We start from the raw sequence: 17755 nt of genomic DNA, 5'->3' as shown, positions 1-17755 counted from the left end.
GTCAGTAAAAAAGACAAAAAGGAAAAGAAAAAAAAAGCTCTCCCTTTCACACTCAAAATATTTCAGTTCGGATAAATTTGTTTGGTCACCTGTCAAAGAGTATTTGCTTATTTATTCATAACACAGCGTTAGGAGGGAGAAAAACAGAGGCAAATGGAAGGAAGAGGGAGGAGAAGATAAAACAGATGCGCAGAGGAAAGGACAGAGTTCTCAGTCACCGTGCCTTCCCTGTCTTGCCCGTCTGCCACTGCCCTCTCCTACCCAGTTTGGTAGCTGTGATATTCCAGTGATATGTTTTTGCTTCATCAGCACAGAGACAGCTGGAGGCCCGAGAATCTGCCCATGGTTCCACCTGGTACTCATCTGATTCAGCCAGGTTAGTCTGAACCTAAAGAGGACATTTAAGAGATAAAGGACATGAGCAAAGGAGACAGCACACAGAGGCCTAGGGAGCCTTGGGGCTGAGACACCAAAATCTCATCTCTTTCCCAGGGACAAACGAGGGCAAGGGGCATGGGTCCAGGCTGCTTCCTGTTTCTCCGGCCCTCACCCTGATGCAGTCCTTTAGATAATTGAAGATGGTGGCAGTAAGACGGAAGGTTTCCCCACGAACTACTGAGTAAGGGAGAGTCAGATCAACAAAGAACGGCTTGAAAGCAGTGAGTCCAACCGTGGATGAAAGACCGAAGCCTCTGGATGGGGAGGTGCAGAAAGTCATGGCCTTCCACTCAGTGACGGCGTCGGGAACTGTGACGTGGACTGCCTCCTTTCCTGAGTTGCTGTGAGAACACGAGAACCCAAGTGAGGCAGAGGCAGCACAGGGGGAGGCAGTATTTGTGAATTAGCCTACAAATTCATCTGCAGAAGTGAAGCTGGATGGGGAGGTGCAGAAAGTCATGGCCTTCCACTCAGTGACGGCGTCGGGAACTGTGACATGGACTGCCTCCTTTCCTGAGTTGCTGTGAGAACACGAGAACCCAAGTGAGACAGAGGCAGCACAGGGGGAGGCAGTATTTGTGAATTAGCCTACAAATTCATCTGCAGAAGTGAAGTTTTATTGCCGTGCAGGGAAAAGTAAGGAGGCAACTGAACTGGGGGAACATGTGAACCTCAGCGTGAATCCTCCAATGAGTGAGGCTGTACAGACACAGAAGGGAGTGACAGGGTATGTGGGGAGTGGGTGGGTGGGCATGTGTGCACAAGCACATCTGAAAGAGAGGCCAGTGCCCTCTGAGTCTGTGAGGAGAAGTGTTCTTGTGTCTTGTCAAAATGAGCAGGTAAGCAGTGAGCAAGAACTGATGTCAATATGTGCCTTTAAATCAGTGTGGATCTGGGGCCGGCCCGTGGCTCACTAGGGAGGCTGTGGTGCTGATAGCACCAAGGCCACGGGTTCGGATCCCATACAGGGATGGTCGGTTAGCTCACTGGGTGAGCGTGGTGCCAACAACACCAAGTCAAGGGTTAAGATCCCCTTACCGGTCATCTTTATATGGGAAGAAAAAAAATAAACAAATAAATCTGTGTGGATCTGGAGTGAGAACGCCCAGTCTGCACTGTGTGAATGGGAAGCCGTGTGGATTTCTTCTGGGAGATTGTATATGATTGTGTAAGAATTCAGGGAAAGAACCAAGTTCCCACACCCCATCAAATTTTCTTGGCCTGAGACTTAGACTCATTAGACATGATCTGAAAGAACTTTGCACTGTATAATCTTGCTATACTTTTGAATCATCACTTACCCAATAGGAAGCAGATCCCAGAGCCAGGTCTCCGGGAAGTACTGGCGGACCTGAGAATCCGCTGACTGAAGCGATGAAGATGATGATTCAACATGATGGTACTGTGGACCATCACCAGCTGAGAATTTTGAAAAACAGAAGACTTCTGTTGTAAGATAAATCAGAAATTTGGAGGGAAGTAGAGAACATCTGGTCAAAGACAAGGAGGAAAGACCACTGAGGAACCGACTAGTCACAGGGGCCATCAAAGAAAAGTGAGAGAAGAGGAGGGTTGACCAGGGAATGAACAGACAAGGGCTTCAGGCTTCAAAAGCCCTTCACAGAGAGAGAAATCCTTGGGAAATGTCCCGCAGCTATGAGCCACACCCCGTTAGCATTCTAGGGCTGGAGGCTCAGTGCAAGAGCAGGAGGCAAAGAGGGAGTTTTCGGAGTTCCAGGACTCTAACCATCTCAGAGACTCCACAGGCTGCAGAGGTGGCTTACCCTCGCCCATTGCAGAGCCGTATTTTGGAGATCGGTAAGTGCAATCTACTGGTTTCTTGATTTTGGCATTGGACAGTATTTTCAGGCCCATGTCCTAATAGACACCAAAGAGACCAGATAATGAAGTGTCAACGTGTTCCCTTCCTCTAGTCCAAGGGTTACTGCCCCCAATTCCATCCTCAAAGGGTTGAACCAAAAACATTATTTTCTTATTAATAGCGACACTGGTGGCTATTACCCAGTACTCAGCCACCAAAATTGGTTCACTTCTATTCCAGCTAGTATTAAAGGCTTTTAATTACATTTATTTCATCATTAAGTATGTTTAATCCTTCTTCCAAATATTAGTCACTGTGTCCTCATTATTTGACTTGCATTCTAAACTTTCTGAGGACAGGGACCATACCTGCTTAACCAACTCAACAAAAACACGATGAGCATCATGAAGGGTCAGGCATTAGAGAGAGGACAAAGATAAACGAGACATGGTTTCTGACCTCACAGACCTCCTGGTCAGACGTGGGTCACCGAGCATCCCAACCCCTGCTCATAAAATAGGTGCAAAATGTTATTTATAATAATGATGAGAGACCTCTGGTCTACCCTCCCTCATTTTCCTTCTTGAATGATCCCATGGAAATCAATGCTTGGGAACCACGGAAAGAGGAGGACTAGGTTTATAACCTCTCACAGTGGTTCTCTTCTGATACGACTGGACAACTTCTGCAAGCATAAGGGCCAAGATAGGCCACCTTCCATGTCAGAACTTCTTTCAAGATTTTGCTCCGGTCAGTGCCCACATGAGTCTCTCTGTTTCCTTAGTATGGATTTTCCTTTCCCGTCTCCCACCACCATTGTTTCTGTGAGAACAAAATGGATAAAAACACCTACCTGGAAAAAACTGAAAAGGTCCACGCCTTCGGAGAACTGGGGCCTCCAGATCATAGAATGCTCTGCAGGCGCTGGGTCCACTAGAGGCTGAGGAAAGTCCCATGGGCCAGACACTGGACAGTCGTCATCGTCAGCCACCTTGTAGGAGTAGTGTCCATACCGGAGCGGGAACATCCCATAGACCTGAGATGAGAGTGGAAGAGGAAATGAAGTACTGGCCATGAAATCCGTGCAGAAACCTCGGACTCTGCTGCGACAGTTCACTACTCCCACATTATTTCTCTTCGTTACTCCAGAACTCTTCTTGTATTCACTCCATCAAAACCACCATCCTTTCTTTTTAAATTTTAACCTCCATCTCACCTTTTTCATAATCCACATATCTCCCATTTCATCCTCTTTCTTCATCTCTATGTCCATATTAGCGAGGCCCTTTTCATACCATCCTTTCTACCTTCATTTCTGCACCAGCTTTTCTACACCTTATGGTGGTGCGTTGTTTCCCTAAGACTTTCTCTCTGCTCCCTGACATCTGCCTCTCGTTCTGATGCAGTCAAGTTGTCTTCCCTGTCAGCTCCCACACCCCATTAGCAGACGACTCACAGAGCTATTGCTCAGCTCTTTCTCTGTCCTAAGTAGTAAGACGCTCTCATCCACAGCCCGGATTGCACACAGGGATCCGGGAGCTGCCTGCAGCTCTAGTTCCACATCTGCTCCTGGAAGCTGCTGGGAAGGTGAGAAGCCAAGGGAAACCTGGGGAAGGGAAAGAGGTAACTTGGGGATCAGGTCAGCCTGGAGAGAAGGGGGACCAAGGTAACGGATCATTAGCCCCAGCTATGGTATCCAACCCATTCCTTCACTTTTTAATTTATTTTTCATTGTTAAAGTCTAGATCTTTAGGACTAGTATGTTATAGAGGTGGAAAAAGTGAGCAGCACAGTAGAATGATAAAGAATGTTTAGAGACAAAAGTAGAAAGGAAGAGAATACGTGGTGGGCCGGCCCGGTGGCGCACTGCTACAGTGCGGCGCTTGGGAGCGCGGCGGCGCTCCCGCCTGAGGGTTCGGATCCCACATACAGACCAGTTCCCGCTCACTGGCTGAGCGAGGTGCGGGTGCAACACCGAGGGTTGCGATCCCGTTGCCGGTCCCCGGTCCGGTACGGGCGCAACACTGAGGGTTGCGATCCGTTGCCGGACATGAAAAAAGACAAAAAGGAAAAAAAAAAAAAAAGAGAATACGTGGAATAGCTATATAGAACATGTGACTGCCAGGCATGACTTCTGAAAAAGCAGGAGTAGAGACATAGATTTCAACAATAAATCTGAAACACTGCAGATATAAATACAACGTGACATCTGGCTTCCATATTGTCTTCTTATTTCTTTGAGCCTGCCTTGTCTCCAGCCCCAGCACACAAGATCCTTCTCCACACCCAACTCTTTTCTTTGCTCTCCTCAACTGCCATTTTACCTGATTGTCAAAGCACATCTCTACTGAGAACTGAGTTTTGTCAGCTACAACACCCCCATTGGCGAAAATGGCGTAGATCAGCAGGGAAGGACTAGGGGCTAGTCTGGAAGTGAAGGTCAGTGAGAGAGAGAAGGAGCCTTTCAGTCCTGAAAGAGAGGAAGGGATGACAGGGGAATGACAGCGCACGTTTACCACGAAGGGACCCCTCCCCACGGATTTGCACTTCTCTTTGGGTCAGCTGCAGACCTCACGGTGCAAGTGACTTCTCACTTTTCTTTTGTGTTTATTGTTAGTACTCTGTTCTCATTGCTTCTGTGTATCAGAATTGTTTCCTGGAAGTTCTAAACATCCTTTTCTCATCCAGGAGAAACATGTGCACTCACCTTTCTCCTTGGAGCTCAGGTGCTTCTGCCCCTCCATCTCCACACTCCCTTTCCCTATTAACTAAGGAAGAGAAGAAAATAGTCAACAGCACGGAAGTTACGGGAGTTCCGCCTTGGCCCTACTTCTGGAGCATCTCTGCACCCTCCACGAGGAGAGGCTCTTTCATGGTTCCACCTGCATCACTGCTTCACAGAGCACCCGCTAGCTTGTCACAAGCAGGAAGTGGCCAGCAGGTCCTCCAGGTGTACGTCTGATTAAGGGCACAGGGGTGGGTGGGAGGACACAGAAGGGTCAGACAGCATAGAAGCCACTACGCACAATAGTACCTGTCCACCAGTTTTTGAAGGTCTCTAGGCTTGATTCTTTTATAATCCTTGAAACACAAAGTCAGCCACAATCCACCCTCATAAATTGGGGTTTTTTGGGGGGGACTCAATTGAAAATTGAGGGGAAATGAGTGCACCTTCTTGAACTATCCCGAGCCTTCCTGACATGTGACTGGATAGACGAGAAATCTCCTTTTCTGACTCTCCCTTCCTGATGGCTCTCTCTTGAAACAGAATTCAGTGAGACCGCTTCTCAGCAGGCTGCCATCGGAGCTCCTGCCCAGGCCCCTCGGCTCAGTCCTCGGGGCCTGACACTCAACCATTCCACCCTGCTCAGCCCCACTTCGCTTTCTCCTAAGCCCCCACCCTCTGTCCTGCAGACAGCGCCTGCCACCGCTCTGCCGTGTGGTTTGCCACCTGCCCCTCCTCATCTGTTGTGTCTGCACAACTGTTTTTAGCTTGATGAAAACACTGAAATGATAAAAAATACTGGAATAATCCAGAGGGGAGAAAGTCTCCCAGAGACTGAGAGGATGATAAGGTAATAAAGAGACTCTGGACCATCAAACCTAAAGTTTCCGTGGCTCCAATTCCCCACTGTCACCACGGCTGACCAGGAAAGTTGCTTTTCCTTACAGATTTCTTTCAAGCTACCAAGTTGTAATTTTATTTCCCTTACAAAGTTGCTATCAATGTTAATTTTAACCTATATCATCTATTTAAAAATACTGACCAATGAAACAGAATGAAATTCATCCCGAGTCCCATGCCATCCTCACCCAACGTCCCATCCATCCGCTCACCCCTTTTTGGCCCTGGCCTGCGGCATTTACTCAGTTAATTCCTTATTTTATTTCCCCACACAATTTCCCTGGGTTCCTGCTCAAAGTCTCTGTATTCCTTACTTTGCCCCATGCTTTACACCTACACTGTACAACACAGTTGTCCCTTGACACATGTGCATATTGAATCCCTGAAAGTGGCTAGTCCAAACTGAGATATGCTTTAAGTACAAAATACATACTGAGCTTTAGAGTAAGTCAAAACAAAAAGTATAAAATATCTATTAATAATTTTGTGCATTTATTTCCTGTTGAAATGATAATATTTTTGATATATTGGGTTAAATAAAATATATATTTTAAATTAATTTCACCTATTCTCTTACTTTTTTTTTAATGTGGCTTCTAAAAATTTTGAAATTATATATCTCTTGCATTGTATGTCCACCTGGATGGTTTATCCACCCTGTCTGACTCTCCTCTTTCCCTTTCCTTCCAACATACTTCCACCAATGCCCATTGCCAAGTCTCACATAGTAGGAGAAGACTATTTCCTGGTCAGGGCTTGCATCGGCTGGATCAACGTGGTAGTCTACCAGCACTTCATGGGGTAGGCCGCATCTCAAGAGGTCGCCTCGCCGCTGGATGCCGAGGAAGCTGCGGGTTGTGTTGTAGAAGGGTCGCAGGTACACATAGGCATTTTTGTAGTAATGAGGCACTTGTTCAGGATTATATACTAAATCTTCCATTTGGAACTTGCCCTAAGAGAAAGAGAGAAAAAAAGAAAGAGAGGGCCGGCCCGGTGGTGAACTCGGTTGAGTGCGGCGCTTGGGAGCGCAGCGGCACTCCCACCGAGGGTTCAGATCCCATATAGAGACCGGTCCGCTCACTGGCTGAGCGCGGTGCGGGCGCGACACCGAGGGTTGCGATCCTGTTACCAGTCATGAAAAAAGACAAAAATGAAGAACGCTCACTGGCTGAGCGCGGTACGGGCGCGACACCGAGGGTTGCGATCCCGTTACCAGTCATGAAAAAAGACAAAAATGAAGAAAAAAAAAAAAAGAAAGAAAGAGAAACTCCTTATAGCATGTATCCCCAATCATATGAACTCCATGGACTTGTTATGGTTTGGAGTGAGCAGGACTGAAGCCATGTTGGGACCCAAATTTTAGACAGACAGTCTTTTTCTTGGCATGCACTTCTCTGAGCTCCCTCTTTTCCCATGGTTATTTGATATTTTGAACCTTGGTTATGAGGCAAGATGACATTATTTACATGAATGTAAAGCTGTGTTCCAGCCAGCCTGAAGCTGCAGGCTCGCACGTGCTATCCAGACCCTGAGATAAGGACGGGAGCAGAAACAGATGAGGCCTTGGCGAGACCTTGCACCTGACAAGTGTCTCACGTGCCCCTCCATCCTACTTTTCATTCTCACATTCCATTCCTTCATCCCTTGGCTTTACAAAGCCTTCAGTAAACCTGAGTCTTCGAGATGGCTTTAGCCTGGCAGTTCCCCTACAGGTTTACCAGAGAGATCGGTCAGCCTGACATCTCTCCTCAGGCCGTGGGTATTCCTGAGTAAAAGCTGACTTCCACTTTCATCAACATTGACTTTTGATTGGTTTGCTTTTGTCTGGGGCAGGCAGCCAGACCTGTGAGTTTGGTACCAATTTGGGAGATTGTCAGCCAGGAGCTGAGCGTGCCTGTAACAGGAAGAGGATGACTTGACTCTGAACCATTTTTTCCTCCCTATTCTTATTTCATACATAGGATCAGATAGAGGTGGGGATAAGCTATAAGATGAATTAGCAGAAATAGTAGTTTTGACCTGAAGGGTTATTTGATTGATATGAAAGACAGAAAGGCTCTAAGAAAAAAGTCTTGGCAAGATTGATGAGTGAAAGATATGGAATTACAGGTTGCGGGGAGGATAACAAACAGAACATTCTAAAGTTTTCCTTCAGGGAAGCCTTCCTTTCTAGGAAGCTGGTCCTCCCCTGTACTTACCTCCAGAGAAATGTCTGTCCCATTCCAATTTTCTGTATCCAGCTTGAAGAGAGCAAGGCCACTGTTGTCAGTAACTAGGGTCTGGTTGATGCTTCCATTTGTGCTGTGAATCACCAGAAACACTGGATGATTCTTGAGGAGGGAGCCGTCATGGCCCCTAACTCTTATCTGAGGGATGAAGGGCATTAGGGCATTAGGACTAGGTTTGGAGTAGGCTTGAGTGTGCAGTAAAGTTAAGTGATAACAGAAATCCTAAGAATACATTTCAAGAAGGAGTCCAGAAAAAGGTAAATGTGATTCAAGCATTAAAAACTAGCATCTCTGGGGGGCTGGTGGGTTAGCACAGCTGGTTAGAACACAGCCTTGTAACCCCAAGGTCACGGTTCATATCCCTGTATCAGCCAGCTGCCTAAAAAAGAAGAAGAAACTGGGATCTTTGAGGAATTGAGAAAAAAAACAGAAGTAGCAGCCTGGAGCAGAACTAGATTTGTGATAGCTAATGAAGCCTTAAGGCCCTTAATTAACACAGACTTCTTCCAAAGTTGTGCTTTTTATTTTTTGCTTTCTTTTTCTTAAAGAGAGCCTCCTTTCCCCCCCAAACTGTATAATCCTTAGGCTCTAAAAGCAAACAAACAAAAATCTGGATTTACTCTTGGTCTAGAGAAAAGATGACTAAGGAATAAATGGGCCTAAATATATACAATATTATTGTGTTCACCAGTTGTTTGGGAAGTAAAGAAAGATAAACTGAAAGGAGAGGGAGATTTGGTTAGATATCAGAAAGAAGATGCAAACAAAGAAAAAATTTAAATTTCTAAAGAAGATGCCAAAGGGGCCATAAATGGCTCTCTGTCAAGGAAAGTCTGATGTTAACCTTGCCTAGGTGCGGGAAGGAGCCCAGACTACATGATTTCTCCAGAAACCTTGCAGCTCTTAAATTCAAAGATTTGGACATTAGAAGATGGGAGTCTGACATTAGAAAGGGCCCTGAGATGACATCAATATTCAAGGCACCTCTCATGTGGGATTAAGGGCATCGCAGCACAAGGAGTTAGGTGTGGATACTCTGGATGCCGGTTCCTGGCTTCGGTCACAGTAACCACTTACTAGTTCTATAACCTTAGGAAAATCACTTAACCTCTTTTGCCTCAGTCTCCTCATCTGTAAAATGGGGTCAATAATAGTGTCTACCTCATAGGATTGTGGTAAAGATTAAATAAGTGTAAAGCACCTAGAACAATGCTAAGTTAGCTATTTGCTATGATTTGAATGTGTCTCCCAAAAGTACGTGCCTTGGAAAATTGTCCCCAAAGTAGCAGTGTTGAAAGGCGGAAACTTTGGGAGAGGAGTGCTCTGCTAATCCATTCGTGTTAATAGATTAATGGATTAAGGGGTTGTTGCGGGAGTGGGTTATCACGGGAGCGGGTCTGTTATAAAAGCCAGTTATAAAGAAAAAAGGTAAAAGCCAGTTTAGCCGTCTCTTGTGAGTCCCCTCACCATGTGATGCCCTGTGCCACCTCGGGACTCTGAAGAGGGTCCCCACCAGCAAGAAGGCCCTTACAAGATGCGGCCCCTACATCTTGGACTTTCCAGCCTCCAGAACTGTGAGAAACAAATCTATTTTCTTTATAAATTGGCCAGTCTGAGGTATCCAGTTATGTCAACAGGAAATGGACTCAGACATTATTACTATACGTCTACAGGAAGGAGGCAAACACGCATCGTTAAGCGTTTTTTGTCTATGCAGACAAGTTTCAACGCACCTTTCTGATGCGGCCCCTACATCTTGGACTTTCCAGCCTCCAGAACTGTGAGAAACAAATCTATTTTCCTTATAAATTGCCCAGTCTGAGGTATCCAGTTATGTCAACAGGAAATGGACTCAGACATTATTACTATACGTCTACAGGAAGGAGGCAAACACGCATCATTAAGCGTTTTTTGTCTATGCAGACAAGTTTCAACGCACCTTTCTGCTGAAGGGGAAACTCGGATAATAAAAATTGTTGGTGTCTTCAAAGGTCATTGATCCCATTTGTGAAGAAATGTCGATATTCCGAGTGGTATTGGCCTCCACTCCTGCAGAGAAACCAGATGTGTAATAATCCAACTACCTAATATCCTCATCTTCACATTTAACATAAAATTCCTGAGAGGATGGTGTGACTGGAAGTACGAAGTTGAATATACTTCAGACCAAAAATCCAAACCAACTCCTCCTCCCCAAATTTTTGGGAAAATAGATAGTGAAGGGCAGCGTGGAATCTGGCATTTCCCCTTGACTGCAGACTAGGAACAGGGTACCTCCCACACACTCGAGAGGGCAGGTCTCAGATCCTCTGAGCAAGTCTGTCCCTGAGACAGTCCTTTTCCTTTCTCTCTTCTTAATGAGCCAAGGAGTCCCTGCTTACCTGTCCCTTCCTCCACCACAGTAGCCACAATATCGATGTCGTGGCGGTATGTGGATCCAGTGAAGTTGAAGGTGGACATGTCCACAGATGCTGAGAAGCAACCTCCTTTGTCAGTCTAGAGAGGCGATCAGAGAGAGAAGGTGAGTAATCTCTACTTCCATTTCACAATGCACTGTAGAAGGAAACGATTTTTTATCGCCATACTTTAGTTTCTCCGTCTTTAAGACAGAAAGCCCCTCCTATAACATGGAGAACACACCCACAGATACATAACCATGAAACGACTTTGAAGCTCCAAGGTATGAGACGGGGGAAGAACCACCTGCAGAACTGGAAAATTGTCTCTTACAAAAGTTCAGGTTAATTTCTTGATTTCAAGGCAGACTCTGAAAGACTGTTTACAATAAAGAGCACAGCTTTGGTCTTTGGTGCTGCAACAATAATCCTGTGAGATGCTTTCCGCTTTAGGCTTCTGGCCACTCTTCTATATTGGTGCTTACTTACTTTTCAGGACATGTGGTTAACGTTCCTTTTCTACATCCAGTCACTCACCTGTCCCGAGAGATTGCTGCATTTGTCGGGGAGCTGCTGCTGTTCTGCCTCTCCATACCAGTAAGCGTATGGCCTCTGACACACTGACACCTGCACTGTCCCTTGCAGGGGCTTTCCATAGGTGTACCTAACCAAGAAAAGCGTGCCGAGTCGGGGGGAGGGGGGGGATTCCACTTGAGATCCAGCCCTCATCCCCCAAACACCACTGCTTCTTTCCCCACACACCAGCCACTGAAGTCCTCTGACAATTATTTTTCTAGCTCTCTTTTCCTTTCCTGCTTTACTCAGAGCCTGAGTATTTCCATTACACAATAAGCACCATCCTAAGTACAGAAACCGTTCTCTTTTTTCTGCTTAATCGTATTTCTACATGGGATTCGATATTGTGTTCTACACAAAGTAGAGACTAAGTCAATAATGCAGAGTGAGAGAGCAATGGGATGTAGGAGCAGAAACACAATACGAAAATGTGCTCGTGGGCAAGCCACGACTCTGAATGACATAAAATATCCCACGTGTTAGCTTACGCCCACGATCCCTCTCCCCGTATCATTCCCCCATCACCTCTCTCAATACAGCTTTAGTCTCCACCAGACCCAGATTTCTACCCTTACCTGCAACAAACTTTTACTAAGAAAGATTCCACCGCCGTTGACAACTGTGTGGGTTCCACCACTTCTACCTTAAACTTCGGCAGCACTGAAAAGAATGAAAAGAAAATTGGAAAAAGAATAGGAGAAGGACTTGACCGAATAGGTAGTGAACAGAAGGGTCTAAAAATAGTAATAATTAAATTAATTAATTTAATTAAGTGTGCATTATTAGTGTAAAATGCTCCTGAAGTTATTAGCTGGTTTAGCACCTATTTAAAAATGAATAAATAATCCCTCCGCATAGTAGATTTTACTTTACCTTTGCTGATTTTGAGACAAGATTATGGCCAACACTTTGACCTGTTAATTCCCCCACCTACCATATTCTTCCACATTGAAAGTGCCAAAGGTCTTGCCCTCAGCCACTGCCACTGTATAGGTGCCCAGCGTAGCCTCTGGTGCCAGTTGGAAGGACAGGTCCACAATGCCTTGGTTGGGCACCACTTCCAGCCACTGTGCAATCCTGTTGCTATTTGGATCCTGTGTCCAATAAAGAGAAACTGCACAATGTGCCTGCCTGACTGCTTCTCACTCTGCACTGCAAAATGCAGGTAAAGAAGCAAAAAGCAGGTAAAGAATCCCGCCCATTGTTCATGACCCCCGTGGTCCGTGTGCAGGAAGAGCAGCTCTCTGCATTATGTAGAACTGTCTTCATTACTGAATGAGATAAATGTTCCTATAGATCCAGCCCTGTTGGGAGGAAAAGGGTTCTTGTGCATCCAAATGATCGTACTGAGTCCTCTAAAGTGTTACCACCAGTTTCCGAAGGCGGACTTTGGGACATCATTTACAAAGAGTGTTTATTTCTGGTCCCTATGAAGGGACAGGGGCTGACTGGTTAGCTCCGTTGGTTAGAGCGCAGCCTTGCAACACCAAGGTCAAGGGCTCAGTTCCCAGTACTGGCCAGCTGCCGAAAAAGAAAAAAAAAAAATCCTATTAAGAGACAAAGCTGAGGGAATTGATTATAAGATACCTGAAAGATATGCGATTTAATAAAGAAAATACTGTGGGGAATTCACTCTTCTTCCCCCTTCCTTTGACGTACTTCTCACAGGCATTCACGTTCCTATTCAACTGTGAGTGTCTATGACAAGGGTTACTACCTAAGACTCAGAGGGACATAGAACCAAGCCTGGTCAAACTGGCACGACGCAGAGACGTTACAGGAGTCAGAGGGGCGCCTGCACAGCACAGGTCGGCGTCTTGTCTACAGAGCGCTGGGTCTGAGAGAGCAGGAGGGCAGGGGCAAGAGAACAGGCACAGTTTACGTGAAATTTTAGGTTCCTGGTGCCGGGGCAGAGTCCTGGGGCTCTGGGCCAAGCTCTCAGAGTCGTTTCTGCCTTCAAAATTGAGCACCAAACTCCCATTCTTATTTTATTTTATTTTTTTACAACTAACAGAGAAGAAAAGGAAACTTCTACTTACTTGTAGTTCCACCATGGAGTACTGAAAAGAAAAGCCAGATAGTGTGGGTTAAAATAGGATACACAATAAGGGTAAGTTTGCTGAAAGCAAAAATTCACAAAGGGACTCTTCCTTTCTGAACAGATTTCTGTGCCCTGAGAAGGGTAATAGTGGGGACAAAGACTTACTGGTGTGAAAGAGAGAGAGATTTCCTCAAAGGGATTGCCAGTCCCCAAAAGATTTGAAGAAATAAAGTATCAGACCCTTCAGCAGCCGTAAGTACCCTGTAACTGAGCTCTTCTGCAACGAACATGCCCTAAAAGACAGTGTTAGCGCGAGGTCCTCCCAGGGTTAAATCTTGTCTTGGGAGCCAACAGTCTCCTGGCCTCCTCCTCTACTATCTGAGTGCCACTGAGCGGAGACCTTCATTTCAATCGTTGACAAAATACTTTTGAAAGAACTTTTCATTTAAAAGAGTTCTATTGAAGGATCATGTATAGTTTTCTCGAAAAAGGAAAAAATGGCTGCTAAATGGATGCTAGAACAATTAAGTTAGTGGGAAACAAGTCATCGTGCTGTCAATTAGCTCAGATTGAAAGCTGGAATTTAGATGTGGGGGGCTCAGAGAGGGTTCAAAGTTATCCACAGTGAAGACCAGTTTGGGTCTAAGTCGGAAAGGAGAGGGAATGAAATCAGGATGTTTGCTTTGGATTTTTTGGCCATGAACCATGTGATGCCAACCAGTAAAAAAGCTAAGCCTCACTAAATACAAGTATGGGCCTTGATATAAGGGATGGCGGCAATTCTTCAGACAAGCCAGAAATAAGGAGAGAGAAGGATCACGGTGAGACAGTATGTCCTCAGACCTGGGGCCGTGCAGAAGGCGGGCATCACTGAGATTGCTAGGGATTGCCATAAAATCCAGAAAAAGAACACTTCCTCAGATAACAAAGTATTTTTCTCACACAGGGGGACAAGAATTAGGAAGGACACCAGTTAGCCAGAAGTAGGCTCTGGAAGGCAATAAGTGTTTAACCGGGAAGGTAGCATTTCCAACTGGAGGCTGCTCAAGGTTTCTGAATAACTGGGGAGAGCAGCAAAACCAGACAGGCTCAGTTAACCTCAGGTGCGCTTTAGTCATTTGAGGATAAAATACTGTGTGCTGGAAACTCACAATTTTTGTTCCTCAGTTTCTTGCTAAAATTCCTTTGTTCATTTCAGTGTTTCAACCGAACTTGGAAGAAGAAGCTGGCTAGTGGCAGGGAGTAGGGAGGAAGGAATAATTTTACAAAAGAAACATAGCTGCATGATTTGAGCAGAGATCGTGCAACAGGGTAGTTAATGACATCACCCTCGAGAGGGCAGCAGAGTCTAAGACGGTGCGGGTGGTGGCCACACCTTGACCCCAGTGTTTCTTCTGCAGCTCTAGAATCAAGTCTGTTAAGAAGTAAGTACTCGGTATTATACAGAACTCCTGCTAAAGAAGACATCACCCTCGAGAGGGCAGCAGAGTCTAAGACGGTGCGGGTGGTGGCCACACCTTGACCCCGGTGTTTCCTCTGCAGCTCTAGAATCAAGTCTGTTAAGAAGTAAGTACTCGGTATTATACAGAACTCCTGCTAAAGAAGATACAGGTGATGGGATGGAGGGACTAGAAAGAATTCTAAACTGGGAAAGAAAGCAGCAGGAAGCTACCAGCAGGAAGCCCAGAGCTTCCCCGCACGTAGGAAAAGGAGGCAGCAGCTCTGAGAACGAGGACATGGAAAATGGAAACAAGGCCTTCCCTGTGTGTCTCTTAAAACATTGCATGTAGATACATAGGCTGCGACTGAAGTTGGAGAGGCAGCAGGGCTGTGTGACAGCTGTCTCGGGAGCGTGTGGAAATGACACCAGCCCCAAACCGAGATGAAACCTGTCGTAAGGCTTACGATTCCAGCGGTGGAGTTGCCCAAGGAAAATTTAGGTATTTGCTGACCGTGACCACATTCTCACCTTTCGCATGTGTTTATTTAACACTCCCTTAAGAGAATCGTCTACTTTATAAATTACCTTGTCTCGTAGTAAAAAACGATGGTGGGAGTGGATTTTCCCATTTCTTCCTTTTGTTAGATACACTCCTGTTTTATTTCTTAATATTCAAACTGCAAAGCCACTTAGCAGCACTCCTGAAGAGAAGGCGCCTTGAAGCTTGCAAAATCTTTTATAAAAGGACAGCGAGTGTAACCATCTCTCAGAAATATTAACTTAATGGATGTTAGATTCCAAAGCCAAGAACGAGTCACCTCTGCTCGTTCCAGGTAGGTAGAGGCTGGGAGGATGTAGTCTTCAGCTCCCACCGGTGTTCTGCAAGCCCGGGGCCTCATCTTGTCGCACCTACACTGAGAGCATTTGCGCCCTTGGAGAGAACCTCTTCTCCTTTTCCCTCTGCTCCCTGGTCTGCGACACTCCTGTCCCTTTCTCTCTTCCCAACTAAATTCTCACCTTGTCATTTACTGGAACAAAGTTGCTGTTCATGGTGACAATGCGGAAAAACACTAAAAAGGAACGGGCATCATTAGCAAAGGGGTTTTTTTCCCCCCCTCAGAATCTTTCTTCCACCCCTTCTGTTTTCCCACACATACTTCTGAGTCAGCAACACCCCATCCATTTTTACTTTCTTAAAAAACCCTAGACTGAGAGAGAGAGGTAAAGCTCAGTTTCTCTTCAGGCTCCTGACTGAAACCTCAGAATGGAATGTTCTCTTAGGAAGAATGAACAAATACAAAGAGCAGGAGCTCAAGCCAAATGCTCTTGATTTTGTATTCAGGCGGCTTGTTGCAAGACCCAGTGACCCAGTCACACTTGCCAAATCCCAGTGCAGGAGCAGTGAGTACTTTAGCTGGAGATGCGCCCACACAGGAGCGGCCCCACCTGCGGCTCTGGCTTTTGGTCTCCAGACTTTCCTCCCTCTCATGCCCCTCGTTCCCTGTGCCTGCCACGAAACCACACGCCCCTCTTTACCTAGTGCACTGCCGTTTCCCCAGGCTTCGGTCTAACCCCAAATGTGTGCCTCTTACCTTGCTGCCCTGGGGTGTAGATAGGTTTGTCGGTCTGTATAAAGGTGCCACTCCCCTGCCTCTGAATTAAAACCTTTTTCTTCTCCTCAAAGCTGATGTTATTTCCAACTCCTGACACCCGGATTGTGGCCACTTCTTCTGTGCCACCAGCAGGAGGTGGTACCTGGCCAAGAGAGGGGAGCTCTGGGAAGAAGTAGGAGGTTGGGGAAACAGAATCGACTGGGAGAGTAAAAGGAGAGAACTGAGTTAGACGGGGGTGCTAAGGTGGAGCCATAAACCAAGCTGTCAGGAAGAAGAAAAACAATATAGGCAGAGGTTAAGGTCAGGAATGAAAGAAGAAATCCAAGGTCAAGGAAATGATGGGCGAGTTGTGGCCAGGGACTGAAGTTCCGTTTAGGGGAGACAGGTTTAGAGGCTGTGGCACAAGTAAGATAGCAGAGATCAGACTCAGATTACAGCGAGTGCCTGGGAAGAACAGGACAGGAAGGGATTAGACTTAGGGCCAGTCTGTGCTTACTGAAAAGGAGACGCAATGTAAGTGCCTCTTCTTCAGTCCAGAGTCTTCTAGCAACTTCTGCTTCTTGTCCTTGGTCTCCAGAGTAATAGTGAATTTTACATCGCAGTTCCCAGGGCTCAGATCCAAACAAACCTTCTGAGTGGAGGGGAAGTCAAGCAGGGCTGGTAAGGTCACCAGGTAGTTCCTATCAAGGGAATAAAAGTATTTCAGAGTAATAGTGATTCATTCATTCAATGAAAAAATAAGCACTCTTTTAAGCAATCAGCATATAGCAGTGAATTAAAGAGACCAAGCCCCTGCCTTTATGAGCCTTATTTTCTGTAAGGGAGGAATAGACAAGTAACAAGTAACTCAGTGCACAGCCTTAAACCTCCCACCGCTAGGAGCCTGGAGAACCTGTGCCTGGAGTACTAAGGAGGAAACTAGGTCTGCTACAGAGAACAGGGTACAAGGAGTCTACTACATTTTAAAATTTATCTTTTTTGTAAGCTTCCTCTTGGTGCCTACCACTATTTTCTCTAGTGGTAAAAGGTCAATGGAACCAAAGAAGGGAAAAGATAAGAAAATCAAAATCAACCAGAGGTTATCTCCCTTTCCTTAGATTTATGTTTGAGAAAGACAGGCGAAGGAGTCACCTGCCCTAAATCAACTCCAACCCCATGCACTTACGGGAGGAGTTCTTCTGCAATGGCTGGCAGTAGGGCCAACATTCCTAGAAGGAGCTGAGCCCACATCTTTGTGGGTGACACAGGTGCCTTGGATCAGGAACCAGAGGTCTGCTCCTCTGCTGTAGCTTTATACTAGCCCCCAAGGAAAGGGGTGCAGCTCTGATTGCAGCTATGACTGAGGCTGTAGACAGTCAGCCCGAGGGGGCTGCAGGCGAAGGTGGTAGACCAGGGTAGGGCTGCTTTTCACTTCCTCAAATTCATTTCTCCCTGGGACATTCATACTGGTTCAGCCAGTCCATAATACCAGTTTTAATACCAGTTTTGAGGAAAAGCCAGAGATGAGTATTCATAGGGGTAAATCTCTCAGAACACACTTTGAACTCCTCCCTTGTTTTCTGGTTTCATTCCAAA

The 17755-nt window shown here is 46.0% G+C and overlaps 1 protein-coding gene across 1 annotated transcript in view; it reads right to left on the bottom strand.

Moving 5' to 3' along the window:
• Positions 1-17410, bottom strand: part of LOC103581437 (alpha-2-macroglobulin-like protein 1) — a 23088-nt gene extending 5678 nt beyond the window's left edge. The window contains exons 1-20 of the mRNA XM_008563269.1: positions 17346-17410; positions 16677-16860; positions 16160-16322; positions 15585-15637; positions 13125-13145; positions 12020-12179; positions 11661-11745; positions 11047-11173; positions 10495-10609; positions 10053-10162; positions 8084-8251; positions 6610-6837; positions 4968-5028; positions 4585-4730; positions 3717-3866; positions 3114-3296; positions 2223-2316; positions 1740-1857; positions 551-779; positions 262-388 (exon numbers count right to left, since the gene is read on the bottom strand). Coding sequence (XP_008561491.1) covers positions 262-388; positions 551-779; positions 1740-1857; positions 2223-2316; positions 3114-3296; positions 3717-3866; positions 4585-4730; positions 4968-5028; positions 6610-6837; positions 8084-8251; positions 10053-10162; positions 10495-10609; positions 11047-11173; positions 11661-11745; positions 12020-12179; positions 13125-13145; positions 15585-15637; positions 16160-16322; positions 16677-16860; positions 17346-17410 — 2587 coding nt within the window. The remainder of the gene's footprint in view (positions 1-261; positions 389-550; positions 780-1739; positions 1858-2222; positions 2317-3113; positions 3297-3716; positions 3867-4584; positions 4731-4967; positions 5029-6609; positions 6838-8083; positions 8252-10052; positions 10163-10494; positions 10610-11046; positions 11174-11660; positions 11746-12019; positions 12180-13124; positions 13146-15584; positions 15638-16159; positions 16323-16676; positions 16861-17345) is intronic.
• Between the last annotated feature and the right edge of the window lie 345 nt (positions 17411-17755).

This window comes from Galeopterus variegatus, unplaced genomic scaffold, assembly GCF_000696425.1.
Source record: "Galeopterus variegatus unplaced genomic scaffold, G_variegatus-3.0.2 Scaffold13047, whole genome shotgun sequence".
NCBI lineage: Eukaryota > Metazoa > Chordata > Mammalia > Dermoptera > Cynocephalidae > Galeopterus > Galeopterus variegatus.
This window is presented reverse-complemented; position numbering and strand designations above follow the sequence as displayed.